The following is a 23,389-nucleotide window of genomic DNA, read 5'->3' as shown; positions in this document are numbered from 1 at the left end:
TCCGTCACCGCGCAACTGTTAGACCCACCCCCTGACGCAACTCTATTGGGCGCTGGGGAAACCCGCTTCCGAGAGGCGATTGGCCGGAGAGTCTGCCATTAAACAGCGAAGCCGTAGCGGATTGGCGGGCTTTGGAAAACGCCGATATTAAATGGGCCCAGAAGAAGTCCACGTGGGGTGAACCCTTTTAAGAACGCCTGGCTACTCTCCCGAGCGGCCGGCTCCGGAGCCCGAGCCTGAGCCGGGGTCCCAGCTGCTGGAGGGGAGCTTTCAATCTTGAGGCACTGGTACCTTCCGTCAAAACGGAAGCCCCTGCTCCTCCCTTACCATGTCCTGGGTGGCTTTGTTGTGACCTAAGTGTTGAAAATTCATGAGAGGGACAGAGGCTGCTAGAGCAGTGGGCTCCCTACTGGAGGACAGGTTCATGTCCCGCTTCTTCTGTCCAGAACGTCCTCGCCACATGGTTTGCTGTGAGCTTGGCCACCTCACTCAGTGTTTTAACCTGTGAAATGGGGGTAGTAAAACCACTTTCCCTGTGGCCATATCATCCACTCCCATGGGCGATCACATCCTTTAAAAATAAAACAAAACCACTTCGCTCGCTACTTTAATACCTAAGTTGGGTGAAGAAATGAAAGGGGGGCAGGACAGCAAGGTGTGGTGTCCCCAGCTTTGTCCACAAAGCAAATACAATGGAGGGGTGAGACTCAGGGGCCTAACCTGGGGTGGTGGTGGGTACCTGGCCAGTTTTTCCTACCCAGAGCACTTGATGCTTCGTGAGCCCCGTGAGGCAGACCACACAGCAGGCTCACCAACTGTGTTTATTACAAACTGTTTAATTGCTTCTTATCCCAATAACTTTACAAATGACATGCCAGTCTGGTGGTGTTAGTGACCACGCAGACTGGCCCAGGCACAGCTTAATGCCGATGAGACCCACCTAGGGGCAGTCCCAGTGGGGCCTCAGCCATGTGGATAAGGGGCCTTGAGGAGGGCTGCCAGCATCGCTGGGAGCCTTGACTTCAGGTCTGTGGAGGGGCTTCGGCAGCACGATGCTCATTTTCTGTCCGTAGTGTCTCCATGTACTTCCGCATCTTCTCGACCATCCAGGAGGGTAGGACGAAGGATTTCAGCTCCTCTAACTTCAGGTCCAGGCAGCCTCTGAAACAGGCATTGGAAAGGAGAGCTGAAGCAAGGGTGAGGTCCAGGTGCACACCGAAGGCCAGTGTGGAGCAAGGGGAAAGCAGGGCATAGGCCTACTGGCTTCACCTGTAGTCATCGCTGGCAGCCAGGTCCCGGATGTCCTCCTCGATGAGGAGGTAGGCCTGCGGTGGGAGCAAAGGGGGTAGTCACTGTCTGATTCACTTAGGTGCGACTCAGTAATACTCCACCAGGGAAAACTGTCTGGGGCACAGTTTCTTGAGACAGTCATTCACTCGGATAGAAACTTAATGGATGGGAAGGTGGGGACTAGTGGCTAATTTATTCACAGCTTCCTCTTTTAAAATGGGGTCCTGAGGTGACTTATAACAAAATGGCAGGTGACTTGTAACAAAATGGCAAGAGAGCTAGCAAAATATACCTGGAAAGAGGAAATCAGGAGGAGGAAGCCTTATCTTAACTCTACAGAGACTATTTTGTTTGAACTTTGTGGCAAATGGGAACAGGAGAAAGCCCTCTGCTGTCTAGTAAGGAGACTGTATTGTCCCGGGAACTGCAGCAGCCTTGGCACCATGCTGAGGCTGCAGTGGACAGCCCCTGGTTGGTTTATTGTACGGGGCGCAGTGCAACGCCAGAGCGTGCCTTTTACTGGAAGCTCTTTCCAGTCAGGAACAACCGCGTGTCCTTTGGGTGTTTTCTTAGCTGGGCACTGTGAGCCATGCAAAAAGTCAGGCGTTTGAGAGGGGCTCCGAGGTGAAAGCCAACGGGATGATACCGTTCTTCCAAGTCAGCAATTGAAACATAAAAAAACACCTAGTCTTGCCAATGGCTTTACTTTAGACGCTCTCTTCTGCACCGTCTGCGATACTGCCTTTTATGTACTTGTGGTAAGTTCCCTGAGATCATTTATGATCTCTACCATGTAGGCATAAATAGAATATTAAAATAAAACAAGATTGCTTTCGTGGCTAGAATGAGAAGGCAGCTGGTCAACAAGGCCTTCAGAGTCTCCAGGAGCAGCGCTGGGGTGAGCAACGCTGCGTGTGACTGAAAAGCCCCTACATGATGGTTTTCGGATACGTGCCAAGGTGTCATTCCCAAGGTCGTTGCTTGATGAGCTAGAACTCATGAGATACAGGCAATTCTGGAAGGGGCTACCAGGCAGGACAACCCAGCTTCCCTGCACATGCTAACACCTATGGACTAACGGTGCTGCCTGGAGAACTGTGTTGAGGAATAATGCTATAGCTGTGTCAGACAGGAGAGCATTGTGCCCGAAGAGCAAAATCTGTCAACAGACATATGAGGGAAAGTGGTATTAAGTCTGGACCTGCCATTTTTATGCAGAGCCATACTCTAAAGAGTATGAGGTGGGAGGGCAAGCGGTGTGTGGAAGACTAGGGACCGAGAAGGGACCCAGGGACTGCACCCGCCCATCAGCAGGATGGGCCCTTTCTACCCTTGCAAGTCTCTTCTCACATTCATCAGGCGATGAGTCTCCTGCCAACAGCCAGAACCCTGGGCAGGGGCGCGTGTGAGCGGCGCTTACCATCTTCCCCCCTGTCGCCCTCATGTGATGCTGCTCGGCCAGCCAGTGCTTGTCCTGGGGGTCAGCGGCGTACTGTGAGGGTCAAGGCATGGGAGAAATTGGTCAGGAGCTTTTCTCTTTTGGTCCGAAAGCATAATCTCGGCCTGTGAGCAGTTTTTAACCCAAAAGACTTGTCCCCGGCTGGCCAGCTCGGCGCTCACCAGCCTCTGCAGAGCCAGCTAAGCAGAGCCCCGGAAGCTGCAGTGTGGGTCTGGTTGCCAGGGTTAGGGCACATGTAACCTCTACCTCTCCCTTTCTCAAAGCACAGCGTCTCTGGCAGCTGACAGGCCCGGGATGATTATCTTAGAGCAAGGGTCCTTTTTTAAAAAAAAGATCCAAAGATCTTATAACACGTGACTACTGGGGTATTTTCTAGATCAAAAACCAGGAAACCATGTTCTGGGGCAGTAGGATGGCATCCGGTTTAAGAACCTGCTTTTAGAATTGACAAGCCTTCAATTCTGGTATCTGCTGCTTATTAGATGGTGTAAACTTGAGCCATAATTTCCCTGAGAAATTCAAGGAATGTGTGAAACAGTATTACTACCTATGTTAAGAACAAATGATGTGACAAGGAGTTAATATCCAAAATGCATACAAAATAAACAACAAAATCCCAAAAAATATGATAAAAAAATGGGTAGAGGATCTGAGTATTTTTCCAGAGATGACATACAGCTGTCCAAAGGACACGTGAAAGACGTTTATCGCTTAGTAAGGAAAAGTCAATCAAAGCGACGGGAGACAGCATGTTACACCTGGGCTTTTGTGAAAAGGACAAACGGTAAGCCTTGGGGGGGAGGCGGCGGGCAGGCAGCCCTCGAACGCAGCTGCCGGAATGCAAGGTGCTCCACCGCGGGTCGGATGGAGCCCAGTGTGGACCCCTGCACTTCTGGGTGTTACCTGAGCGATACAGACGTACTAATGTGAACTACGTTCACGAGTGTTATTTACAAGAGCCAAGATAGGGAGACAGTTTAAATGCCCACAGCAGAGGAGTGGATAAAGAAGATGTGGTGTGTATACACACGACTCAAAACACCCGCCATTAGGAAAAGGAGGAGATCCTGCCGTTGTGACAAGACGGATGGGCCTAGAGGGATTATGCCAAGTGAAATAGGTCAGACAGACAAAGGCAAACTCCAAATGATTTTAGTGGAAGACGAAGCACACGAACAAACAAAGCAAAATCAAACTTAACAGGACAGGTGGTCACCAGTGGGGAAGGCTGCTGGCAGCGCAGAATGTAGCGGACAGGTGGCGATTCTGTGACCTCAAAGAAGCCGCGTGGGTCTGACAAGGCACCAAGCCCGTGGAAGGGCAGCACACCTGTCCCGAGCACACGTGCACTGCCATCCGCATCAGCTGGATGCTTTTGTGGCTGCAAGTCCAATTCCTTCATGAGGGCTAGTGAGCGCGTGCCCCCCACCCCTGGCTTTCTCCGACAGGGGAGACCAAGGCCCTGGAGCCCGTCTCTGAAGAGGACTGGAGGCACTGCCTTGCTCCCAGGTCTCTCCTGCAGACAACGTCTCAGGCAGTGGTTAGGAGCTGAGGCTTCAGACAGCCACAATTTGCTGCTTATGCATCGAGGGGCTCTGAGCAACCCCTTTTTGATTTGTGAGTGAGGACAACAGTACCTATTTTAGAGGGCTGCTCCATGCAGAAGAGTAGCTACAGCTTTTCCGTAATGTTTGGTATACAATAAACATTCAAGCAAACTAACTGTTATCATGGGGGCACAAAAGGTGAAGGCGAGCGGCGGAGGGGCAGCTAGACCCCAGGCCACTGTCTGCCCCCGGCTCTCTGTGCCATCTGGGGCTCCCGATGCCACCTGCTCCCAGCCTGGCCCCTAGCACTCACCTACCTTAAAGAGGTGTGGGTGCTTGATGTAGATTCTCCCTCTGGTGCCCCCCATCCCCAGGGCTCTGAAAAGTAACAGATGAGCAGTAAGGGTTCGGCAGCTGCAGTCCTCATAGGGGGCCAGGAGCTTCCCCCCCCCTCAGAGCCAGAGCTCTCACACTTACTTGTTGGCTCGTGATCCCAACACAAAGGTTGTAGATTCGTTCAGCCGAGCTGGATCCCACTGTGCAAAGGAGGCGGCTGATAAGGTGAGGTACACCTGGTGGGCAGGACTAACACTCCCCCTGCCCTCTCCTACCACCACCCTCCTATTAGAGGAACAGACATTATAATTCGCTAGGCCTGTCCTAGATCCTGGGACTACACAGGTAAGCAGTGTCTCTCTGGGGGTGTGCCAAGTATGCACGGATAATTACACCATGATGAGATGCAGCAAGATAGACCCGTGCAACTCTGGGTACATTTAAGCCTTAGTGTCCTCAAGTATATTAAGCGTACAAGATAGCGACATAATTTCTGCCCCCAAGGAAGCTCTCAATGATAGAAGAATACCAGAACCTCACAAGCTTGTTAAAAAGTGTAAATTGGGACAAACGGCACAAAAGATGTAGGAGGCTGCTAGTCACACATCAAGTACTGAGAAGTGTTTCTGAGCACCAGCTTTCACAGGGAGGAGACGGGAGCACAGCCTCAAGCCCTGTCTTTGTTTTGCCTCAATTCCAGATGCTTCTTGGGGTCCTTCTGGGAGGCCAGTGGGGCAGGGGAGAAGAGAGGGCAGACAATTTTGGAATGGTGCGCACCCCTCCGCCACCATCCTGGGCCCTGTCCCTCACGGTGGACCCAGAGCCGTGACCAAGTCTGCTGGGACAAGTCACCGCCACACTCACGCCATCTACCTTAGGGCCTTCTCGGCGAATCGGCTCGCAGGATTTTGGTTTCCATCTGATTGGAAGAAAAGAGCAAGGGTGAGTCCTTCCAGGCGCGGCCTGGGGCTGGCGGCGGGCTGCTGCTGCTGGGGCAGCTCCTCTTACTCTGGCCCTCAGCCCTGGACGCACTGTGCCTGGCCCCCCAGAGGGGTCGAGGGACGCGGAGGGCAGCAGCGCTGGGCTGGGGGCCCCTGGCTGAGAGGGCAAGTCCGGGAACCCGAGCTGCCAAAAGGAGGCGGCGGCAGCCCTGCCTCTGCGTGCTCGTAGGAATGAAACTGCTCCAGGTCGGGGCAGCTCTGAGGCACGTTAACGTGAGCTGATTTCTAAGTCCATGTTCAAACTGTCCCAGACCTCTCAGCAGGCACGTGTGGCTTCATCTGCTCTGTGTTTTGGGCTTCCATGTAAAGTTTCATTTTGGGGGGGCAAAAGTCTTTGAAGCCCCCCTGGCGGCGACACAGCAGGTTTGCCCGTTACGTGCTGCATGACCTGGTGTTCGTGAATTCTGCCTCAGCAGCGGGTGGCTCTCAGGATTAAAAGGGAAGTATGTAAGGTGTTTAGGTTAATTAGGGCACATTACAAGCTTTCCACATGTTCTAACAGTGACCCCCCCATCGCCAGTGTAGGCTCACGCAGGGCTGAACTGTTCTGGGCCAAGCCAGGGTCAAAACCCCCTCTCTTCTTTTTTGCCCTTTGGACAGGGACCCTCCTCCACGGGACAACAGACGGTCTGCTCTCCCCAGACACAGGACTCTGGCCTCTCCACAGACCCACTCTGCCACTCCTGCCCTCGGCTCTTTGAGCCCTACTCACACCACGCTGGCGGCTGTCCGGTCATTTGACAGGATGTGTCCAGGAGGCCGTCCCTTCCTCTGTGACAAAGGGCAGCTGTCAGAGGCCTGACCCTGTGCGAAATCCCATCCAACCCACTGGCAGGTGTAGGGTCATTTGGTGAAGATGTTTTCCAAAGAGACCACATGATACTTGAGAATGAACAGCGAGGGGCTGATTCTAGGGCTCGTCCCACTCAGGCCTACAGAGGCCCAAGGGACATCGAGGAAACTCAAGCCTGAGCCGACGGGCCTTTTCCTAGCCGAAAACTGTGGAGATGGTTTACCTTTTTGGGGACAGGGCTCCCTCGGTGGGCACATTCCTCTTCTGCCTGCCGACCACGCTGGAGGAGAAGGGGAGGGGGTCAGTGCAAGATCAGTGTGTGGGAGCCCAGAGTCATGGAAGGCAGTTCCTGGACTGCTGCCCCAGACCCTCCCTGACGGGGCCTTGGTACCTCCCTGCACGGTGCCATCTGGTCCTGGTCCTACCGTGAGTGGAACCTCCCTGGGCCCACATGGGCGCCTCACTCTCACTGGACCCAGGACGCGGAGGCTCTAACCTTTATTCCTGGAAGCTCATGGGTCAATCTGGGAATCACTTTTTCTCCATCAGAAAACAGTAACTTAGCCTAAAGGGGAAAAAACCACACAAGTGTTAACAGGTACTATTTTTGGTGATCAAAGTCTCTACTCCAACTGGACGCAGACATTTGTGAGCAGCACAAATGTACCGCAAGGGGTGTGCAGGCGTCTAGTTTTTAAAACAAGTAACTCATGATCACGGTTGAAAAACGAGAAAGTGTGAATAAGCAGAAAAGCCCGTTAAGCCCCCACAAACCTGAAGTCTTTGCTCCCCAACACTGCTAAACTTCCCAACGTACACCCCACTCCCTTTCCCCGTGTAAAGACACACTAGGTGTTTTTCTAACTAAACGTATTAATAGAAGAATTAAATGAAGCTGCTGCTTTTCATTTAACACCCATTGAGTACCTAGGACATAAATATTGGGGTGACAGCAGTTAAGTTGCGCAAAGTGTCCTTGTTCTCTTTGAACTAGAACTTTCTGGGCAAGCTGGATAATAAAGAAATAAACCAGTCAAAACCAGACAGAAGTGACAGAACCACCCGAGGGCGGCTGCTTGAGTCGGTGGTCAGGAAGGGCTTGCAGGGACAGCAGCCTCTGAGCTGAGACGCCAAGAGCCGGAGCGAGCAGGCCAGGCAGAGCGCGTTTCCGCAGCGGGGAGACGCACAGAAGCTGGCAAGTGGGAAGCCTTGGCTGGAAGAAGACGACGGGCCTGACAAACGATGGGTGAAGGAGAGTGGCGGCGAGGGGCGTGGTGCGTGTGGCAGGGCCCGGCAGGCCATGTTCGGAGTTGGGTGCCGGCGACCCCACCCTTTGACAGCCGCTTGCACTCCCCTTCGGGAGACCCCCTGTTGGCTCCCGTGACCACACTTTCCTGCTTTCACTCCCATTCCCTGGCCACTCTTAACTTCCTTTGCCAGCTCACTCTCCTCAGTCTGTTATTCTGTCCTTCCCTTGGGATCCTCTCTGCTCTCCTCTGTGCTCACTGCTGCAATTCACGTGTACAAGCTGTTGACTGCAGGGTTTGTCTTCAGTCCCAGCCTCTTCTCTAAGCTCCGGATTTCCTAACAGCCTGCTCCGTGTCCAGGCATGGAGGTCCCAAATCGGCTAGGTTCAGAACTCATGCTCTTCTGCTCCAAACTGCCCTGTCCAGGTCAGAGCACACGTCTCAGTGACTATGTACACATTTGTCTGGCCACTCAATTCATGCCTGTCTGCCTCACGGTGTTGTAAGTTCTGAGAGCGGGAATCCTGCCTGTTCATGTGCCATTTCTTCATTCTTCTGTTCATTCAGTCAAGCCGGTTTTCACTAAGCTCGGTTAATAGACACATATTAAGAGTCCTATTCTAGGGTTGGGGCTACAGTGGGCAACAAGATCAGGCCTCAAGGCTTATAAAGCTCTAAGGCTTATAAAGTTTAGCAGAGATGGATGGGGGCAGAAAGTCAGCATTGGAACCATTAGTGGTTTCCAATCAAAAAAACGGGGGAAATAAACAAGTGAGGTGATCGAGGTTAACTGGGGTGGAGGGCAGTAAGTTGGGGGGCTACTATAGATGCAGTGAGCAGGGAAGGCCTCTGAGGGGGTGATACTTAAGCTAAGGTCTAAAGAGAGCCAGGCAGCACAGGCGGCCGCGGCAGAGGCTCGCAGCCTGACGGCCGGAGACGCACAAAGGAGTCCAGTCCGACTGCTATACAGTCAACAAGAGCGAGGCGGAGCTGAGTTAAAGAACGACTGGTCCGGGCGCAGCAATGGGGAGTCAGGAGGCATCAAAGGGGACAGTGATACCACTGAGTCTCCCTGGCCGCTGCGGTGAGCAAGAGTGGCGGCAGCGCAGGACGAGGTCACTCTGGCAGCCAGCAGCAGTCAGATGCGTCCAAGCCGAGGGCTAGAGGGAGAGAAGGGGCCGCGGCGGGCGGGCAGCCACGCAGAGGCGCTGGCGCAGAAGCAGGCAGGACCACCAAATGGTCGCTGTGACTTTGCCCTGGGAAGGGCGCCGCACCGCACCCACGCACTTTATGGCGACGAATATACAGGAGGGTTCCAGTGAAGTGGCAGGGACGGAAGTCAAGACAAAGTGAGTAAAGAACGCGTGGGCAGCGACAAGTGGTCAGTGACTGAAACCCCCCCGAGTCTGGCTGGAAAAGGAAGAGAAACCATGCGGCAGCTCAAGGGACTGTGGGCTCAAGGGTGGTCTCTGCTCCCTACTGTATCCCTGGTGCCCTGGTGAGTGAACAGGTATGTGTAACAACACAGGGAAAAGACTGGAAGAAGACATCAAAACATGAACACAAGTGGCTGCTGGCAGTGAGGTTGTGCGAAAATGAAATCTCCGTCCTTATACTTTATCTTTTTAAATTTTACTAGCAGCAGGCAGTCTTTATTACCAAGTCTTTGTTACTGATCTAAGTGCTGGCTTCCTCCCAGTGACAGTAACAGGGGCATGAGTCCTCGGGAGACTGGAACGAATTACTCATGGGCAAGTTATGCTCGACGCATTTAAACTTCATCTCTCTTGCAGCTGGGGCTTCTAAGCAGTTTCCTAAATTACCTTCCAGACCAGACTCCTTGCGGCTGCCAGTGATCTGTTGTTTTTTTTTTGAAGATTGATTTACTTATGCACACAAGAACTGGGGTACAGGCCAGAGGTGAGTGAGAAGATTCACCCCACAGAGTGGGGAGCAGAACAGGCAGATGGACTGAAATCCACTGTTGAGGGGAGCAGTGGGTGAGACAGGCGAGAGGTCTGCTGCACCATGTGGGGCACCTCTGTGGTCAGGGATTGAACTCGTGCTGCAGTGACTGTGATAGCTTCACCGTACAGAGACTTAACCCCTTGGGCCACCAGACAGGCCCCCCAGTAGGCTGCTCTTATGCACGTAACTACCACTTGTAATTTGTGCTTTGCATGACTTGGCCTCTGCCCACCTTTCTGACTCCTGGAAACCAGAACAACCAGAAAATGCTGGCTTCTTTCTGTCCCTTAGAGTTATGCCCCTCACTTGTGCCCAGGGCATTGCGCCCTCTAGTGGACGCGCACTGCCTCTGAGGCTTACAGAACTTCAGTTTGTGAGAGGCCTACAATATTGTTATGACTGCCAGTGGAATGTCAAGGTCCTAGAAGTTAGACTGTCCATTTAGCACAACACTGTCGGTCCTGGCACAGTACTGGGCACAGAATAGGTCCTCAGTACATAGTGGTTGAAAAGATAAATGTAATCATGATTCAGTTCGAACTTGTAAGAAGATTATTAGTATGCTTCGTTAACCAGAGCGTTACAAGTGATCATACCACAGTCCCAGAGCATTGAACTGGCCTCTTGTGAACTTGGCCGGACAAGCTTAGTTGGCTATGAGAATCAGGTCAGCTTCGCCGCACTGACAGGACGGACTTCTGTCCTTCCAGGCGGAGCTCTGGGCCTACTTGGGCTCCTTTGTGAAGCTGCGCCTGAGAGGCGAATGAGGTCACCCTCCAGAAGAGGTCGCTCTCATCTCACAATGATTCCTCTCAGAGGCCTGAATGTATGCCAGCCCTTCTGGCGCCGTTTAGAGAGAAATTTCAGGTGCAGAATCTAGGTGACGCTATGATTCCTACTCATAACAGCAGCTGATCCAGGAAAGCAGTTTCACTACTGCGTTGGGAACACAGTCACTGATGGGCCTGAAGTCACGGTGCCTGCACGTGAAATTTCTCTCTGAACGGCGCCAGAAGGTCTGGCATACATTCTTCTTCTGTAAACCCGGAACTAAAAACACTTTCTGCACAGGGTGTCTCCTGATAGATACATGAACTAATGCCTGTGAAGGCACCTACCACAGTACCTGCACAGAACAGCTTCTGTCAGCAACAGTGCCAAGCCCTCTCTGCATATACGTGACTTGTCAGGCATTTCCCCACCACCCCGACCCTCTGCTTACCCGGCCACTGGAGGGCGGAACGGTCCTTCGTCCCCACATCACCTTTCCTCTCCTCACCTGCTCCAGGCAGCTCCGACAGGCCTCCTGAATGAGCTGCTCCGCGTCCACTTCTTCCCCGATGTTGTCTCGCACATTCAGTGCTGCCTTTTGGAAGAACTGGGGAGATACAACAAAGTACTCTTGCCCAGCCTCTAAGCCACTCCCCTCGCAAGCTTCCTAACTGGTCCTCCTGACATCTATTTCTCTATAACAGTCCGAGGGGCTCTTTAGAGATGTCCAGGTCACACACTCTGACCAAACTCTGCAAAGCCTCCACTTTACTCATAATAATAAAACCCAAAGTCCTTCCCATGGCTTCAAAGGTCCCGCAAGAGCTGGGTACCTGTTACTTCTGCTCACCTCTCCTCCTGGCTCAGAATTGTTTCAGCAACACCGGCAATTTGTTGCTTTGACTTTTTGACTTTGTGTTGGGCACACGCCTGCCGCAGACTGTCTGCCCTTGTCCCCTCTGTCTGGACACTACCCGCTGACCCCCGCTTGCTCCTCCCTCCTGTTTTGGATCTCTGTTCAAACAGCCTCTCATCAAAGGGTTTTCCTATCTACTGCCCATGAAGTAACACCCAGTTTCCTCACTGGCCACTTTCGGCTTTCCCTAGTAGCATATTTAAGGAGAACAGGACGTTGCTTTGTTCACTGAGACATGCCCCTCTCCCATCCCATGACTAGAATATTGCCATTGTGCCTAGTAAATACTTCTGGAACGAATGAATAAGCACAGAGGAGGAGGTTTAGGGAGAAAACCAAAATTCAGTTCTGAATGTAGTGGGTTTAAAGCATCCAAGGGACAGTCAGGGAGAGACATTCAGATGCATGTTTATTTATAGGCCTATAAAAGAACTTTAAATAACAATAATGACGATATTATTAAAACAAGTAATAAAACCGCATTATGTTCCAAGCACTGTGCTGGGCACAGTATACTTAAATCATTTCATCCTCATAGTAGCTTGGCAAAAGCTCAGTTGGTTATAATCTGAGAGGGAAAAAAATCCTTGAAGGTTCAGAATGGGAAACCTGTAGCTGTCCAGAAAGACCAGTGAGATGGTGATGCAGGAGGGGGCTGCCCGTGTGTCCCTTTGCCTGCGTCCCCCTCACCTTCATGTACTTGTTGAAGACAGTCTGGATATCCTCATTGATGCTGGGCTGCAGGACAGCGCGGAGGAGGTCCATGGAGATGGCAGGATCTGTGAAGCTGCACACAGGAGGGAGACAGTCAGGTGGCAGGAGCCAAATAGATCCTTGCCTGTCCTGTCCATTAATTACACATAGGATCCTTTCCCAAAAGAACAGAGTTCCACTGAAAACTAGTTATATGCCCGGGTTCTGTGCGCATCATTCCCTAACAACCGTATGAAACAGGTATTATTTTGAAAGTGTGTTATAGATACAATACTTCTATGGAAAGGTCTATACACTTTAGCAAGTAGTTGTAGTGAACACTGGTTTAGTCACTAACCAGGTCCAGGAACATAATCAGCACCCCAAAGACCCAGCATATGTTCTCTCCCTGAAACGCAGCTTTCTTGAGTCGGAAACTATGACCCCAGGTTTTTCTTAACCTCCATGGTTTTCTCAGTAGAGTCCTCAACCACAGTGAGTGTTAGGGATCTTGGGCACTGTCTAATGCACCCCACCATGCATTTTGTTCTGACTCCAGAGGGGTACTCATCAAGGCCACACACAGAATTACAGAATCTGAGCTGCCTCTTTCCTAGTCCAGTGCAGTGGGGACCCCAAAGCGGCCATCCGAGTCAGGGTGCAGGAGGAAAGTTCCAGCCCGCACCCGCCTTACCTTGTGGTCATCTGAGAGCGGCGGCCCCTTCGCTGCACCTGTCGGTGCTTTATCATTATATTCCAAGGGTTCTGTGGAGACCAAGAGAGACGGGGGCCGGTGACGCTGGGGTGGAGGGTGGGTATGAGACTGTCTGCACATCCAGGAGTCTCGGGGGCGTTAACCACCGCTCCCACTTCGGGGCAGGCGGGAGGGCGGTGGTCGGAGGGCTCAGGCCAGGAGAAGGAACTGAGGCAGTTTCCTGCCTCTGAAGCCCCAGCCCCACCCTTTCTGGCACTGCAGGAAGAAGAGAACCAGCGTTTACGAGAGCCTGTCCTGTCGCCGGGGATGTGCCGGACGCTTCCCCCACATTTATGTCGCACCCCCACAGCAAACTTTACGTGGAGGGGACTACTCATCTCCATTTTATCGAAGAGGAAACTGGCGCTCGAGGGGGCTGACAAGACTGGCCCAAGTCACCTAGCTAGGAGGGCGCCGCCAGAATTTGAATCCAGGTCGACGGGCTGCGTGCGAAACGCCAACCCTCGGCAGCGCCAGCAGCCGCGTTCTCTCGCCCGCGGGCCAGGGTCCCGGGAGCCCGAGGCCCAGTCGGCCCGAGCCCAGGCCCGGCCCCCGCCTCCCCGGGGCGCCCTCACCGTGAGAACCAGCTGCCCCGTTGCGCCCGCGTCCCCCAGCTCCGGGCCGCCCCGCTCGGCCCCGCCGGGTCCCCGCGGCTGCTCGGCGTCGCCAGTGGCCCCCATGGCGCCCCCCGTCCCCACAACTTCAGTCCGACTCTATCACCGGCCGGAAAGTGGCCTCGTGACGTCATTGGGGCGCGTCGATCGCGGGCCCGGAAGCGCGCCGCGGCGAGCGGCTCCGTTGCCATGGGAACCGAATCGCCGCCTCCTTCCCCGTCCCCTACGCGCGGAGCCTTGGTGTGTGGGACCCGTGGCCCGGGTTCTCCCCGGGAGGGGCTGCGCCTAGGGTGTGGACTGTGGGTGCCCATCAAGGGCTGTTCCCTGCCTGGACCCAGTGAGGGCAGGAGCAAGTGTCCAGGGGCCGGGGTTGGGGAGCAGAGGCTGCGTTTCGTCAGCGGCGCCCGCAGTTCTGTGGCTGGAAACCGCAGTTTTGAATATGCCCGGCACTTAGTCGGGCCCGGGCCCGGGAAAAGCAATCAGAGGGTTCTGGTCAGCACTCACCTGCGACTCTCCAGGCTGTGACTCGGGTGCTGCCCCTGGCGTCCGAGGCCTCCGGACAAAGGCTGGCTTGGACTATAGACCCCGTTCCTCCGCCCTCCGCCCTCCGCAGCCTCCAAGCCCCAGGGAGCCGGGTGATTGCGGTGGTCTGGGAATGCGGTGGCCTAAAAGCTGCGAACTGTCCCTCGCCCCCCTTAGCTCTGCCAGGGAGGTAAAACGTCCCTGAGTAGAACTGGGTTGATTTATGGAGGATAGACAATTATATTCCAGTTAAGGCGCAGGGTAGGAGCAAGTGCATGGATTCTGCGAACCCAGTGTGAAGTAGCGATTAAGACCATTGTGGAATCGGATAGCTTTTGCTCTACCCCTCACTAGTTTAGTTGTATCATCTTTCTTTCTGGGCCTCGGTTTCTTTCTTTTCTCTCTTTATATCTGTCCTGCTTATGGCTTTAGTCAGTCAAAGCATCTAAAGATGTCCACTGGTGCTGCTCTTAGTCCGGAGAGATAAAAGGGTAAGGGGCAGTTAAGGCTCAATATAAAGGCCCCCTGGGGCCAAAGCATCTGGCGACAAGAAGTTGCCTTGCACTATTATCAAGAATATTGCTAAGTCAGCTTTGCCAGAACCCCCACCCTGGTAGATCATCTAGGTATCTAGTGAGAGTCCTCATTCTCTCTCTTCCCTGAGGTGATAGCCTATCACCTCAGCCCATCTTCAGCGAGTTCTTATTAGGGTGATTTAGCCGATGTTTCTCCCTAGTAATTTCCATTCACTGGCCTCTACCCTCTCTGTTGGACATAAATTCCCGTTGTTTTCTAGGCTGCTAGCATGCCTCAGAGCACAGTGCATTTCAGGCACTCTGAAATTTCTTAATATTCCCTTATTAAGTCATGTCTCTTCTGTCCCTCTGTCATCTCAGCTGTGCCTGCTCTTTCCAAAATCCCTTAGTCTCTTTGATTCTTTGCTTGATGGCCATCTCCCCACTTTGCCAGCTGCACTCATTGTCCAGGGGTATTGTGGACATTATATTATTTGATCACCCATCACATGTGCTCTTTGGCAATGCCAGGAATTCCCTCACCTATCTGTAGCCAATCCGTTTTCTTCTTGTTAAAGGAAGACATACCTGGGGAATAACGTGAAAGCGAATATGTTGAGGCTGGCTTAGGCCAGTTCCCCTGGTCCCGCCCTTTCCTTTGTTGATACTCTGGCCTGAACTGAGTTCTCATTTCAACTCTTAGCGACTCTCGCCGACATGTTGAGCTGCCTCTTCTTCCCGAAGGCCCTTCTTGTTCTTGGGTTCCTGGCATCCTGGGTGACTGCAGGAGAGTATGGTGAGCTATCATTTGGAATCCTTGGCTAATAGAAGGGAAGTCATCCTTGTTGCCTCCCAGGTGAGGGTCTCTAGCTGTGGAGATAGTCATCTCTGTAGGATGGGGCTGGGTGCAGCATGGGGCTTCTGCCAGCCTCTCTGGACAAGGAGGTAGGACTTCCATTGCGGCTGACTAGCGAGACTAGCTTTACCCTAGAACTCCTTAAGTGAGAATGAGGCCATCCCACCTTTCTTTTCTTCATCTGCATGATGTCCTGTTCTTTAGTAGCGGTTGTGTGTGTGAAGGAAACAGTGGTTGCAGAGATAGTTTGGCTAGGAGTGGTTGGAGAGGTTGAAAGTCTTGGAAGTTCATTTGGCTTCCATTCCCCATTTTCTGAGGCTACTTACTCCAGAGTGGCATGCTGCTATCTTTTGCAGTGAAAGAAGGAGAATGCCCTCCTGACGAGAGCCCATGCAAAGACCTGTGCCAGGGGGATGAATCGTGTCCAGCAGGGCAGAAGTGCTGCAGCATGGGCTGTGGTCGGGTCTGCCAAGGAGGCATTCCTGAGGGTATGTTGGCAAGAGGTGGGAACATCCAAGTGTGCTTTTAGACCTTGCGTTTGGGGTAGAAAGCTTCCCACCTTCTGACTGGCTCTTCAAGTCTAGCTTGCCGAGAACACCTCTCCTTTCCCCTCTTGAGACCTCTTTTCCTGGGGTGCTTAGTCTCCTGAATTCTTAGCCCTCTATCAAGAAAGAACCCACCACCGACTGATTATATTTGCCTTTTACTTTGAACTCAGGACTCCTGTGAAGGCTGGAGGGTGAAATTGGGAAGTTGGGAAGTGGGTTTCGATAGAGATTGGAAAGGGTAGAACTTAGAGCCCTGGCGGACCTTTTTAGCATTAAATAGGTCTTTTAAAGTGTTATCTTTTACAGCCTTAATTTCTTCATCTGTAAAGTGGGTCTAATTGTCAGTCCTCATAAACTGTTGTGAGGTCCAAGAGGGAGGTTCCTGGCACAAGACAAATGTTACAGTGAACAGAGCTGTTACTGTGGCTACTGTGTTCTACCATCAGGCTGTGTCCTCGTGAAGCCCAGGTTTCACCTCCTCTGGCTTTCCCCGCTGTGCTATGTGGGTGTCACCAGGCACCATTATTTGCCCTTTTTTGTGTGTGGCCCTCTCCCTTTTTTGCTACAGGGAAGAGAGGAGATTGTCTCGGGGTTGTTCAGAATCCATCCTGTTTTAAAAATTGCATCAACGATGAGACATGTCCGGGTATAACGAAATGCTGCACTTTTGGCTGCAATACAAGCTGTGTAGCCCCAATGTCTAAGGAGAAGCTGGGTAAGAAACTGCACCCCACACCCCATGGCCTGTGTGGCTGGCTTGTTTCTTTCTCAGATATACACACACCACCTTGTTGTCGGTTTTACTTGACTCTGAAAAACAACAACTGACTGCCACATACCGAGAACGTTTTAAGAAAAGAGGCACAAAGCGTCCCCAGGCATGGTGATGTGTGGAACATGGTCTGGGCAGGCAGAGGCGGCTTCCAGAAGGGAAGGGCCTATTTGCAGATCCTCATTTGCAGGCAGACTGGGAAGTGGCTGGCTGACTCCCAGCCCCCATGGACGCTTGCAGTGTCCCTAGTGAAATCTTAGCTGGAGAACCTACAGTGATGCAGCAGAATAGACTCCGGGTACCTGTGCAAAGCAGCACACACCAACCCACTCCTCGCTTCTGAGGCTGTGTCCCCCTTAACACATTAGTGCCTGAAGGTATTTGCTTTGCTTTGCTTTCTGCAACGGGGCCTTCCGTTCTTTCTTCCTGTGTTTTTTGAAGGAACTGGAGCAGTTCTCTCACCCGAGCATACGCTGCATACAATAGTGGAAAAGCCTAAGTTTGGGTGGTCAGAGAGCTGGGTTCAAGCCTGAGGCTCACCAGTCACTGGCCAGTGGGTCCCTGGCCTCTCCTGCTTCGTGAGCCTTGGTCCAAGGCTGGCCAAGGTCTCAGAGGGCGGCACGACATATGTGGAGTGTTTGTGTCCCCCACCCTTCTAGTCCCTTCTTCTCCCCTCTGATCACTTTGTCTCTGAGGCCCTGAGAGCATCTATGGCAACCTCCCTCCTTGCAGCCAACTCTCCCAGGTGCCAAGCTTCTGTCCCCATCGGGTGGTCCATGCCTGCTTTCGGCAGCTCTCTTAGCTGACCCGCCCAGAAAGGAGGACAGAGGGTTGTGCACCTTTGCCACAGGCACTCTTGGGCCCTACTGTGGAACCAGAGCCTGGGAGTCTGACTCAGGCGTGTTTACTGCCAGCTTGTAGGGCTTGGCACAGTCTTGCAGTGTTGGAAGCTGAAGGCTGAATTGCTGAGGGTGAGGGTGAGGCTGGCACCCAGGCAAGGTAGCCCTGCGAGCTGCTTTGGGGCCTGGTCAACCCAGAAGGGGCTTCCCTGTCCTTGAAGCTGGGTGCTACGAGGAGCCTCCTCCCAGGTCTGTCCGGGGGTGCTGGCTGAGCGGACTCCTGGAGAGGAGGGAGGTGGTTTTCGCTGTGGTTTTGGTTTCGGCTACTTCCCTGAGCACCCAGCTTTATAGGGAAGCTGGAGCACTGCCCACTGCTACTGGTGCCTACACCAGCTCCTCAGGAGGCCTTTCTGGGCTATGAGCAACTCCTGTTTTCCTTAAGCTCTGCTATTGTCAGAGGTTTACCACAGCCATCTATTTGTCGAGGTGGAGGGAGAGTCAGGAGGCCAGGGGGCACACAGCTGGCGGGAACTGCTCCCATAAGGCACTTCTGGCCTGAGTGATGACCGCTTGCTGGCTATAGGTCCTCAGGCAAGTCCTCCATCTCTGAGTCTCACCTGTGGAGACAAGGTTATCTGTCAATACCTCACAGGGAGTAATGTGGTGCTTGGCCTGGTCAGGCCGCTGTGACAGAATCCCACAGACAGGGGAGCTTAGAACAACAAAATCTGCTTGTCACAAGCCTGGTGACTAGGAAGTCACCAGTCACTCAGCACAGTGTCTGGGGAGGGCCCAGCTGCTGGTTGTGCTGTGGCCTCATGTGTCTTTGAGGGTTTCCACCCTCATGACCTCATAATCACCCCCAAAGACCCCACTTCTAAATACTCTCACACTGGGGACTGGTTTCAGCTTGTGAGTTTTGAAGCAACACAAACACTCAACGCATATCACGCAGGCTAGACAGAGGCCTTCAAGCCTGCCGGCCAGTGCACCATAAGTCCCCTTGCTCCGGCCAGGGCCTCTCTGTGAAGCTGCCTGCCCCCTGGCTGAAGCCTGACCCATCTACAGACTCCCTCATTCATTCTACCCATGTCGAGGGTCTGCCCTCCCTGGCAGGGGGCGTCCAGGGTGAGTGAGGCTCTCAGAGAGAAAAAGGAGGCAGTTGAGTAAATAAATGGAATACTAAACAAAAAGCCAGGGAAGTGGCAGGCAGAGGACCCTGAGGAGAGAGCATGGCCATGTTTTTACAAAGTCTTTGGGGACAGGAGAAGACCCCCTGGGCAGAAGTACAGAACCGGTTTCAGGTGAGTGTAAAGAAGTCATTTCTTAGACTTACCTGTCTGGCTGAAGTATGGGGTGCGTAGTCTCAGGGTCGGGAGTTCGCTAAGGACACAAACATCACACAGGAGTTGGCCTGGGCGGCCATTGTGTGGGTGGTCACGCTGGGCCTGGGTCCAAGGGGCTGTGCTCCGGCCACTAGCTGACCCCTCAAAGCCTGACGGGAAGAGAGGAAGGGTTGGCCCCTGCACCTGGGGAGTGTGGAATTCCAGGCTCGGGCTTTCCAGGCCACGGGAGTAGCCCTGCAGACGTTATGGCTTATGCCGCTGGGTTTTTCCACCAGGGAGCTGCTTCACATCCAGCCTTCTTCACTGTGGGATAAAAGGCTTCTTTGTTGGATGGATTTAAGCCTTTGTCAAGTAGGAGGGCGTGCTGAGGAGGAACAGCTGTGGGGACAGTGACCTTATCTGAATAAAATTACTGACACGTGGTTTTGATGTGATCTGACAGTGACATAAAATATTCGACAGAGGAGCTGTTCAGGAAGATTCTGGATGCCGGCTAGTCGCTAGTCTACCTTGCTGTTTAGCTTACCCGCGTCTCTCTGGAGGCCAGCTTGCTTTCTCGGTCACTGCAGACTTCCCGGAGCCAGCCACAAGCAGCTGAGCGTACTTCCTGCTCAGAGGCAGGGCCAGGCCTGCGTGGCTTTCCATAAAGCCCTTAATCACCTGTCACCTTCTCTCCATTTTAATCCCTCGAAGCAAACGCTGAGATGAATGAGAGGGTTCGGTTTGGATGTGGCCTTCCTGGGGTGCACCTGTTCCTGAAGACCTGGCTGGGAGCACCAGTGTTTTAAGGATGGTGTGATAGAAAGAGCAAGGAAGCTCGGAGGGCGAGTCTTGTCCTGCTTTGCTGCTGCCTCGCTCTGTGGTGTGGGCAACCCCCTTCTCTGCTCTGGGGTGCCTTCCCTTGCTGGCACTCACTGGGAATGTGTTGGGTAGTTGTCAGCAGAGAACCAAATAGGGGCGTGTTTTCTCCCATCACAAGAAGTTCCCTTCCAGCACACCACTGCCAGCTGCTTTCCAGTGTGGCAGCAGCGAGGGTTCCAAGAGGGAGTGCCAAGAGGCCAAGCACCCCAAGGCAGTGCTCACCAAGCCAGACAGAGCTGGCATCACGCCGGCTGATGTGCTGTGGCCCGAGTAAGTCACAGGGTTGAGGCCAGAGGTACCACAGGCGACAGTCACACCAGAGTGTGGACCAGGAGGTGTGGTTCCTGGAGGCGGCTGGTGCTTTCTGTTGCAGTAAGAAAGAGAGGCGAGGGGCTGTGGGTCTGCCAAGTAGCATGTTTGTCCCAGGGGTTTAGCCCTCAGCAGTCTTTCAAACTGGGAATCTTGAAAGCAATTGCACAGTTTATGGCCAATGTTCAAATAAAAAAATATGTACATTTTAAACATACGCATGCATTAACCCACACGGGACCCAATGCAAAATGTGCTTTGTACTCTAAGTCACGATAGAAGTAACGGGGAACCCTGGGCTCGAGCACCCCAGGGCCCCAGCGCTCTGATTCTGCGCAGAGTTTGGCGGGGAGTGTCCTCCCGACCCCCTTCCCTGCGAGGAGCTGTGTGACAGGGACGAGTCCTGCCCCGAGGAACATAAATGCTGCAGCACCGGCTGCGGTCACGCCTGCCGTGGGGACATCCAGGGAGGTATGCCAGCTCCGTGGGAAGAAGCCCCTGGTGCCCCTGGAGTCCCAGCCTCAGTTTGGGAGGGCCTTCTCCCCTCTTCCTCCCCCGGAGGAGTCAGAACTCCCATCCTGCTCTCCAGACTCCCAGCCCCAATCGGCCCCTCCCCCTGGGGCCAAGGGCCACTGGGCAGGGAAGTCGGGTGGGGTAGTGGAGCCAGGCAGCTTCTCAGCTTGGTCCTCCCACTGATTTGCTCTTGACCTGGGTGAGCACGAGAGAGTGACCAGGGGCGCCATTTGATAATCATTGGTCCAGATGCCCTCGTGGTTTCGACCGCTGCTCAGATCCTCCAGCAGCAGGGTCTCCCCAGCAGGTCTGGCGAGGGTCTCGTTAGAATCGGGGTGGACGCCCTAAGTCCCAAATGGGAAGCCGGCATCACCGGCCCTGACTACCTGTGTGGGCCTGTGCCTGCTTATCCTACAGGGCGGGACGGTGACTGCCCTACAATCTTGGTGGGCCTGTGCATTATCAGCTGCGTGACAGACGACAACTGCCAACCCGGGCAGAGATGCTGTAAGTCAGGCTGTGGCCGCTTCTGTGCCCCTCCAGTTCTGCCAGCCAAACTGGCCGTGCCGCCCACTGACCCGTCAGGCCTAATTCTGAATTAGGTGAGTACAGTCCATGGTCAGCAACGACGTAGCTGCTATGTCCAGAGCACCGGCTCAGGTGCCGGTCGGGGACTTGAGGTCAACTACAGACCCGGAGTGTATAGTTGGAGAGAAGGATCACACATCCCAGCTTGCGTCTGTGCCTCGCACAGACAATACCGAGGCTCATACAGAGATCCCGCTGGACAGGTGGTGGTATTGTTACCAAAGGCACAGGGCAGAAGGCATGTGACATGTTTGGGAGTGGCGTGGGGTGGGGTGGGTGGAAGTGGATGTTTTATAAAAGCAGCTATACGGCTGCCGCTTGAATGATGAGTCTTCAATCCTAGTTGGGGCTGAATTACCTAGGAAGCGGGGGGCCACTTAAAGCTTGAGAGCAATAAACCAACAAGCTTCTCTAGGACGGAGGGGCAATCGATTGGGGAGCTGGAGGCAGGAAGGACCAGCTGTGAGCTGTTATTTCTTCTTCCAGAGGTCCTGGTGTCCTGACTGTCCTGATGCGTTCTGGAAAGCTTTGGTGACTCCAAGGAGCTTGTCCGGCACCAGGATGGGTGAAGGTCCCAGGGAGTCTCTCACTTTCTGTGCTATTCCTGCTGCTGCTGCCTCACGCATAGGAAACATGGCCCCGGGGCTGTGGAGTGGGCGTGTGGGGCTTCTTCTCCCTAATAAAGGCTGGTACTGACACGCTTGTTTGTGCTGTTGGAGGGCTAAGGTGAGGAAAGAGAGCTGGGGGTTTGGACAGGGCTGTGGGATGGAGTCAGCCTCAACACTGGGCGAGCAGTTCCTTCCAGACTTTTCCTTCTCATCTGGGACAGCCTAGCCTGTTCACATAGGAACTGCTGACCTGCCTGTTAGATGGTGTGTGTGTGTGTGTGTGTGTGTGTGTGTGTGTGTGTGTGTGTGAGAGAGAGAGAGGGAGAGAAGACTGAGCTCCCTGAGGTTCCTTTCAGCACGGGATACTTTCCAGCAGAGCGGCCCTGAAGCCGGCCAAGCTGACTCATCTACATGTTCCCTTGACCACTGCCGTTCTGTTCTGATGAATCACCATGAGATTATAACTCCTGAATGATGTGGCCCAGGTCCAGCCTAGGTCAGGATACCAGTGCTCATGATACCAGGTGGCCGGGGACACTCAACTGGCCAAGGCCCGGCTGCCCAAGCACTTTACCAAATACTCTTCACCGCGTGCACAGCTGCGGTGAGACCGCTCAGGCTTAGAAAATAACAACAGAGGAATTTACTTAACAAACCAGGAGAAACAAGAGTTCCGTGGCCGGTAATGGCCGTTTACTTTACCCAAAGTCGTGTCCAGGACTGTCCTGCACAAAGGCGGCTCTGACCGCATCTTCCCGCCCCTGAGGCTGTGCAGCTGCTCTGCTGGCAACAGGCCCCGCGTCATAGATGGCGTCTCTTGCTGGCTGGCCACCGGCAGCCGACTACAGGCCAGGATCCATTCACAAACTCAGCAAAGAATGCACCGGGAAATGCCCCTTGGGTGCCCAAATGCCCCCGGCACAGCACCAGACCAGCCATACTCAGGGCCACAGCGGTAGTGGCCGAACTGCCGGCCAGCGGCCACTCGCATGTTAGCAGAATGTCCATTCCCTGGCCTCCCACCCTCTCCAGGCCTCGCTGCAGCAAGATGCCTGTTTCTTCCGGTCTTTCTTCACCAGGCCTATCAAAACTTTTCCAGAACTACTACTGCGACAAGGCCGCCCTCGATGGCCTCGGCCATGTGGCCCAGGCCCACAGGCCCAGCTCCAAGGGGCCCTCACGGAGCGTCTGGGGCCGCCCTGCGGCCACCTGCCTGCGGCAGCTTCTCGAGTGCCCAGAGCTCTCTCTGGCACATGCGCTAGCTCTCTTCTATGCTCAGTTGCTTTACCCCACTTTTTTTTCTTTTAAAGATTTATGTATTTATGCACACAGAACTGGGGTTCCGGCCAGAGGCGCAGGGGCGGTGAGAGGGTTCACCAGAGACAGAGTGGGGAGCAGAACAGGCAGATTGACTGAAATACACTGCTGAGGGGAGCAGTGGGCGGGTCAGGAGAGGTCTGCCGCGCCCTGGGGGTCAGCGCCCACATGGAGTGAGGTATCGAACCCGCACCGAAGCAGCCGCACCAAGCTTCACAGTGCTGTGCCTTAACCCGTTGGGCCACCAACGAGAGCACGCCTTACCTCACTTTTAGTACCTTTCTGGGGCGCTGTGTTTTCTACCAGCAAACCCCTTGGGGGGGTTCCACTCACCGATATCTTTCAGAACAGGCAAGTGAAGTGGAGTGTGTGAGGGTGGGGTGGTGAAAGGAAAAGGCAGAAGGAA

General features: G+C 53.8%; 2 protein-coding genes across 2 annotated transcripts; one reads left to right on the top strand and one right to left on the bottom strand.

Annotated features, from left to right (window-relative positions):
• Positions 1-808: 808 nt before the first annotated feature.
• On the bottom strand, positions 809-13,522 carry DNTTIP1 (deoxynucleotidyltransferase, terminal, interacting protein 1). Its single transcript, XM_004687421.1, has 13 exons — positions 13,351-13,522; positions 12,716-12,786; positions 12,019-12,115; positions 10,921-11,019; positions 6,923-6,991; positions 6,650-6,706; positions 6,346-6,404; positions 5,506-5,551; positions 4,774-4,832; positions 4,614-4,674; positions 2,711-2,782; positions 1,270-1,325; positions 809-1,161 (listed from the first exon to the last, which is right to left on the bottom strand). The coding sequence occupies exons 1-13, from the start codon at positions 13,453-13,455 to the stop codon at positions 1,023-1,025; spliced, it is 990 nt and encodes a 329-aa protein (XP_004687478.1). The 5' UTR covers positions 13,456-13,522; the 3' UTR covers positions 809-1,022.
• Positions 13,523-13,592: 70 nt separating this feature from the next.
• WFDC3 (WAP four-disulfide core domain 3) lies at positions 13,593-21,749 on the top strand. Its single transcript, XM_012728370.1, has 7 exons — positions 13,593-13,629; positions 15,130-15,222; positions 15,639-15,770; positions 16,399-16,545; positions 20,297-20,428; positions 20,888-21,072; positions 21,545-21,749. The coding sequence occupies exons 2-6, from the start codon at positions 15,144-15,146 to the stop codon at positions 21,070-21,072; spliced, it is 675 nt and encodes a 224-aa protein (XP_012583824.1). The 5' UTR covers positions 13,593-13,629; positions 15,130-15,143; the 3' UTR covers positions 21,545-21,749.
• The last annotated feature ends 1,640 nt before the right edge of the window (positions 21,750-23,389 follow it).

This window comes from Condylura cristata, unplaced genomic scaffold (genome assembly GCF_000260355.1).
Source record: "Condylura cristata isolate star-nosed mole 26May11 unplaced genomic scaffold, ConCri1.0 scaffold00022, whole genome shotgun sequence".
In the NCBI taxonomy this organism is placed as follows: domain Eukaryota; kingdom Metazoa; phylum Chordata; class Mammalia; order Eulipotyphla; family Talpidae; genus Condylura; species Condylura cristata.
Note: the sequence above shows the minus strand (reverse complement) of the source record. Positions and strands in the feature narration are given on the sequence as shown.

Bases quoted from the DNA above. Each gene is read 5' to 3' on its own strand.
- DNTTIP1 (XM_004687421.1), bottom strand. From the start codon at position 13,455: ATGGGGGCCACTGGCGACGCCGAGCAGCCGCGGGGACCCGGCGGGGCC. The intron at 6,992-10,920 runs GTGAGGAGAGGA...TTTCCCCTTTAG, and splicing joins GTCGGAGCTGCCTGGAGCAG to GCTAAGTTACTGTTTTCTGA. The intron at 4,675-4,773 runs GTAAGTGTGAGA...GTTACTTTTCAG, and splicing joins TTGGGATCACGAGCCAACAA to AGCCCTGGGGATGGGGGGCA.
- WFDC3 (XM_012728370.1), top strand. From the start codon at position 15,144: ATGTTGAGCTGCCTCTTCTTCCCGAAGGCCCTTCTTGTTCTTGGGTTC. The intron at 15,223-15,638 runs GTGAGCTATCAT...TATCTTTTGCAG, and splicing joins GGTGACTGCAGGAGAGTATG to TGAAAGAAGGAGAATGCCCT. The intron at 16,546-20,296 runs GTAAGAAACTGC...GATTCTGCGCAG, and splicing joins AATGTCTAAGGAGAAGCTGG to AGTTTGGCGGGGAGTGTCCT.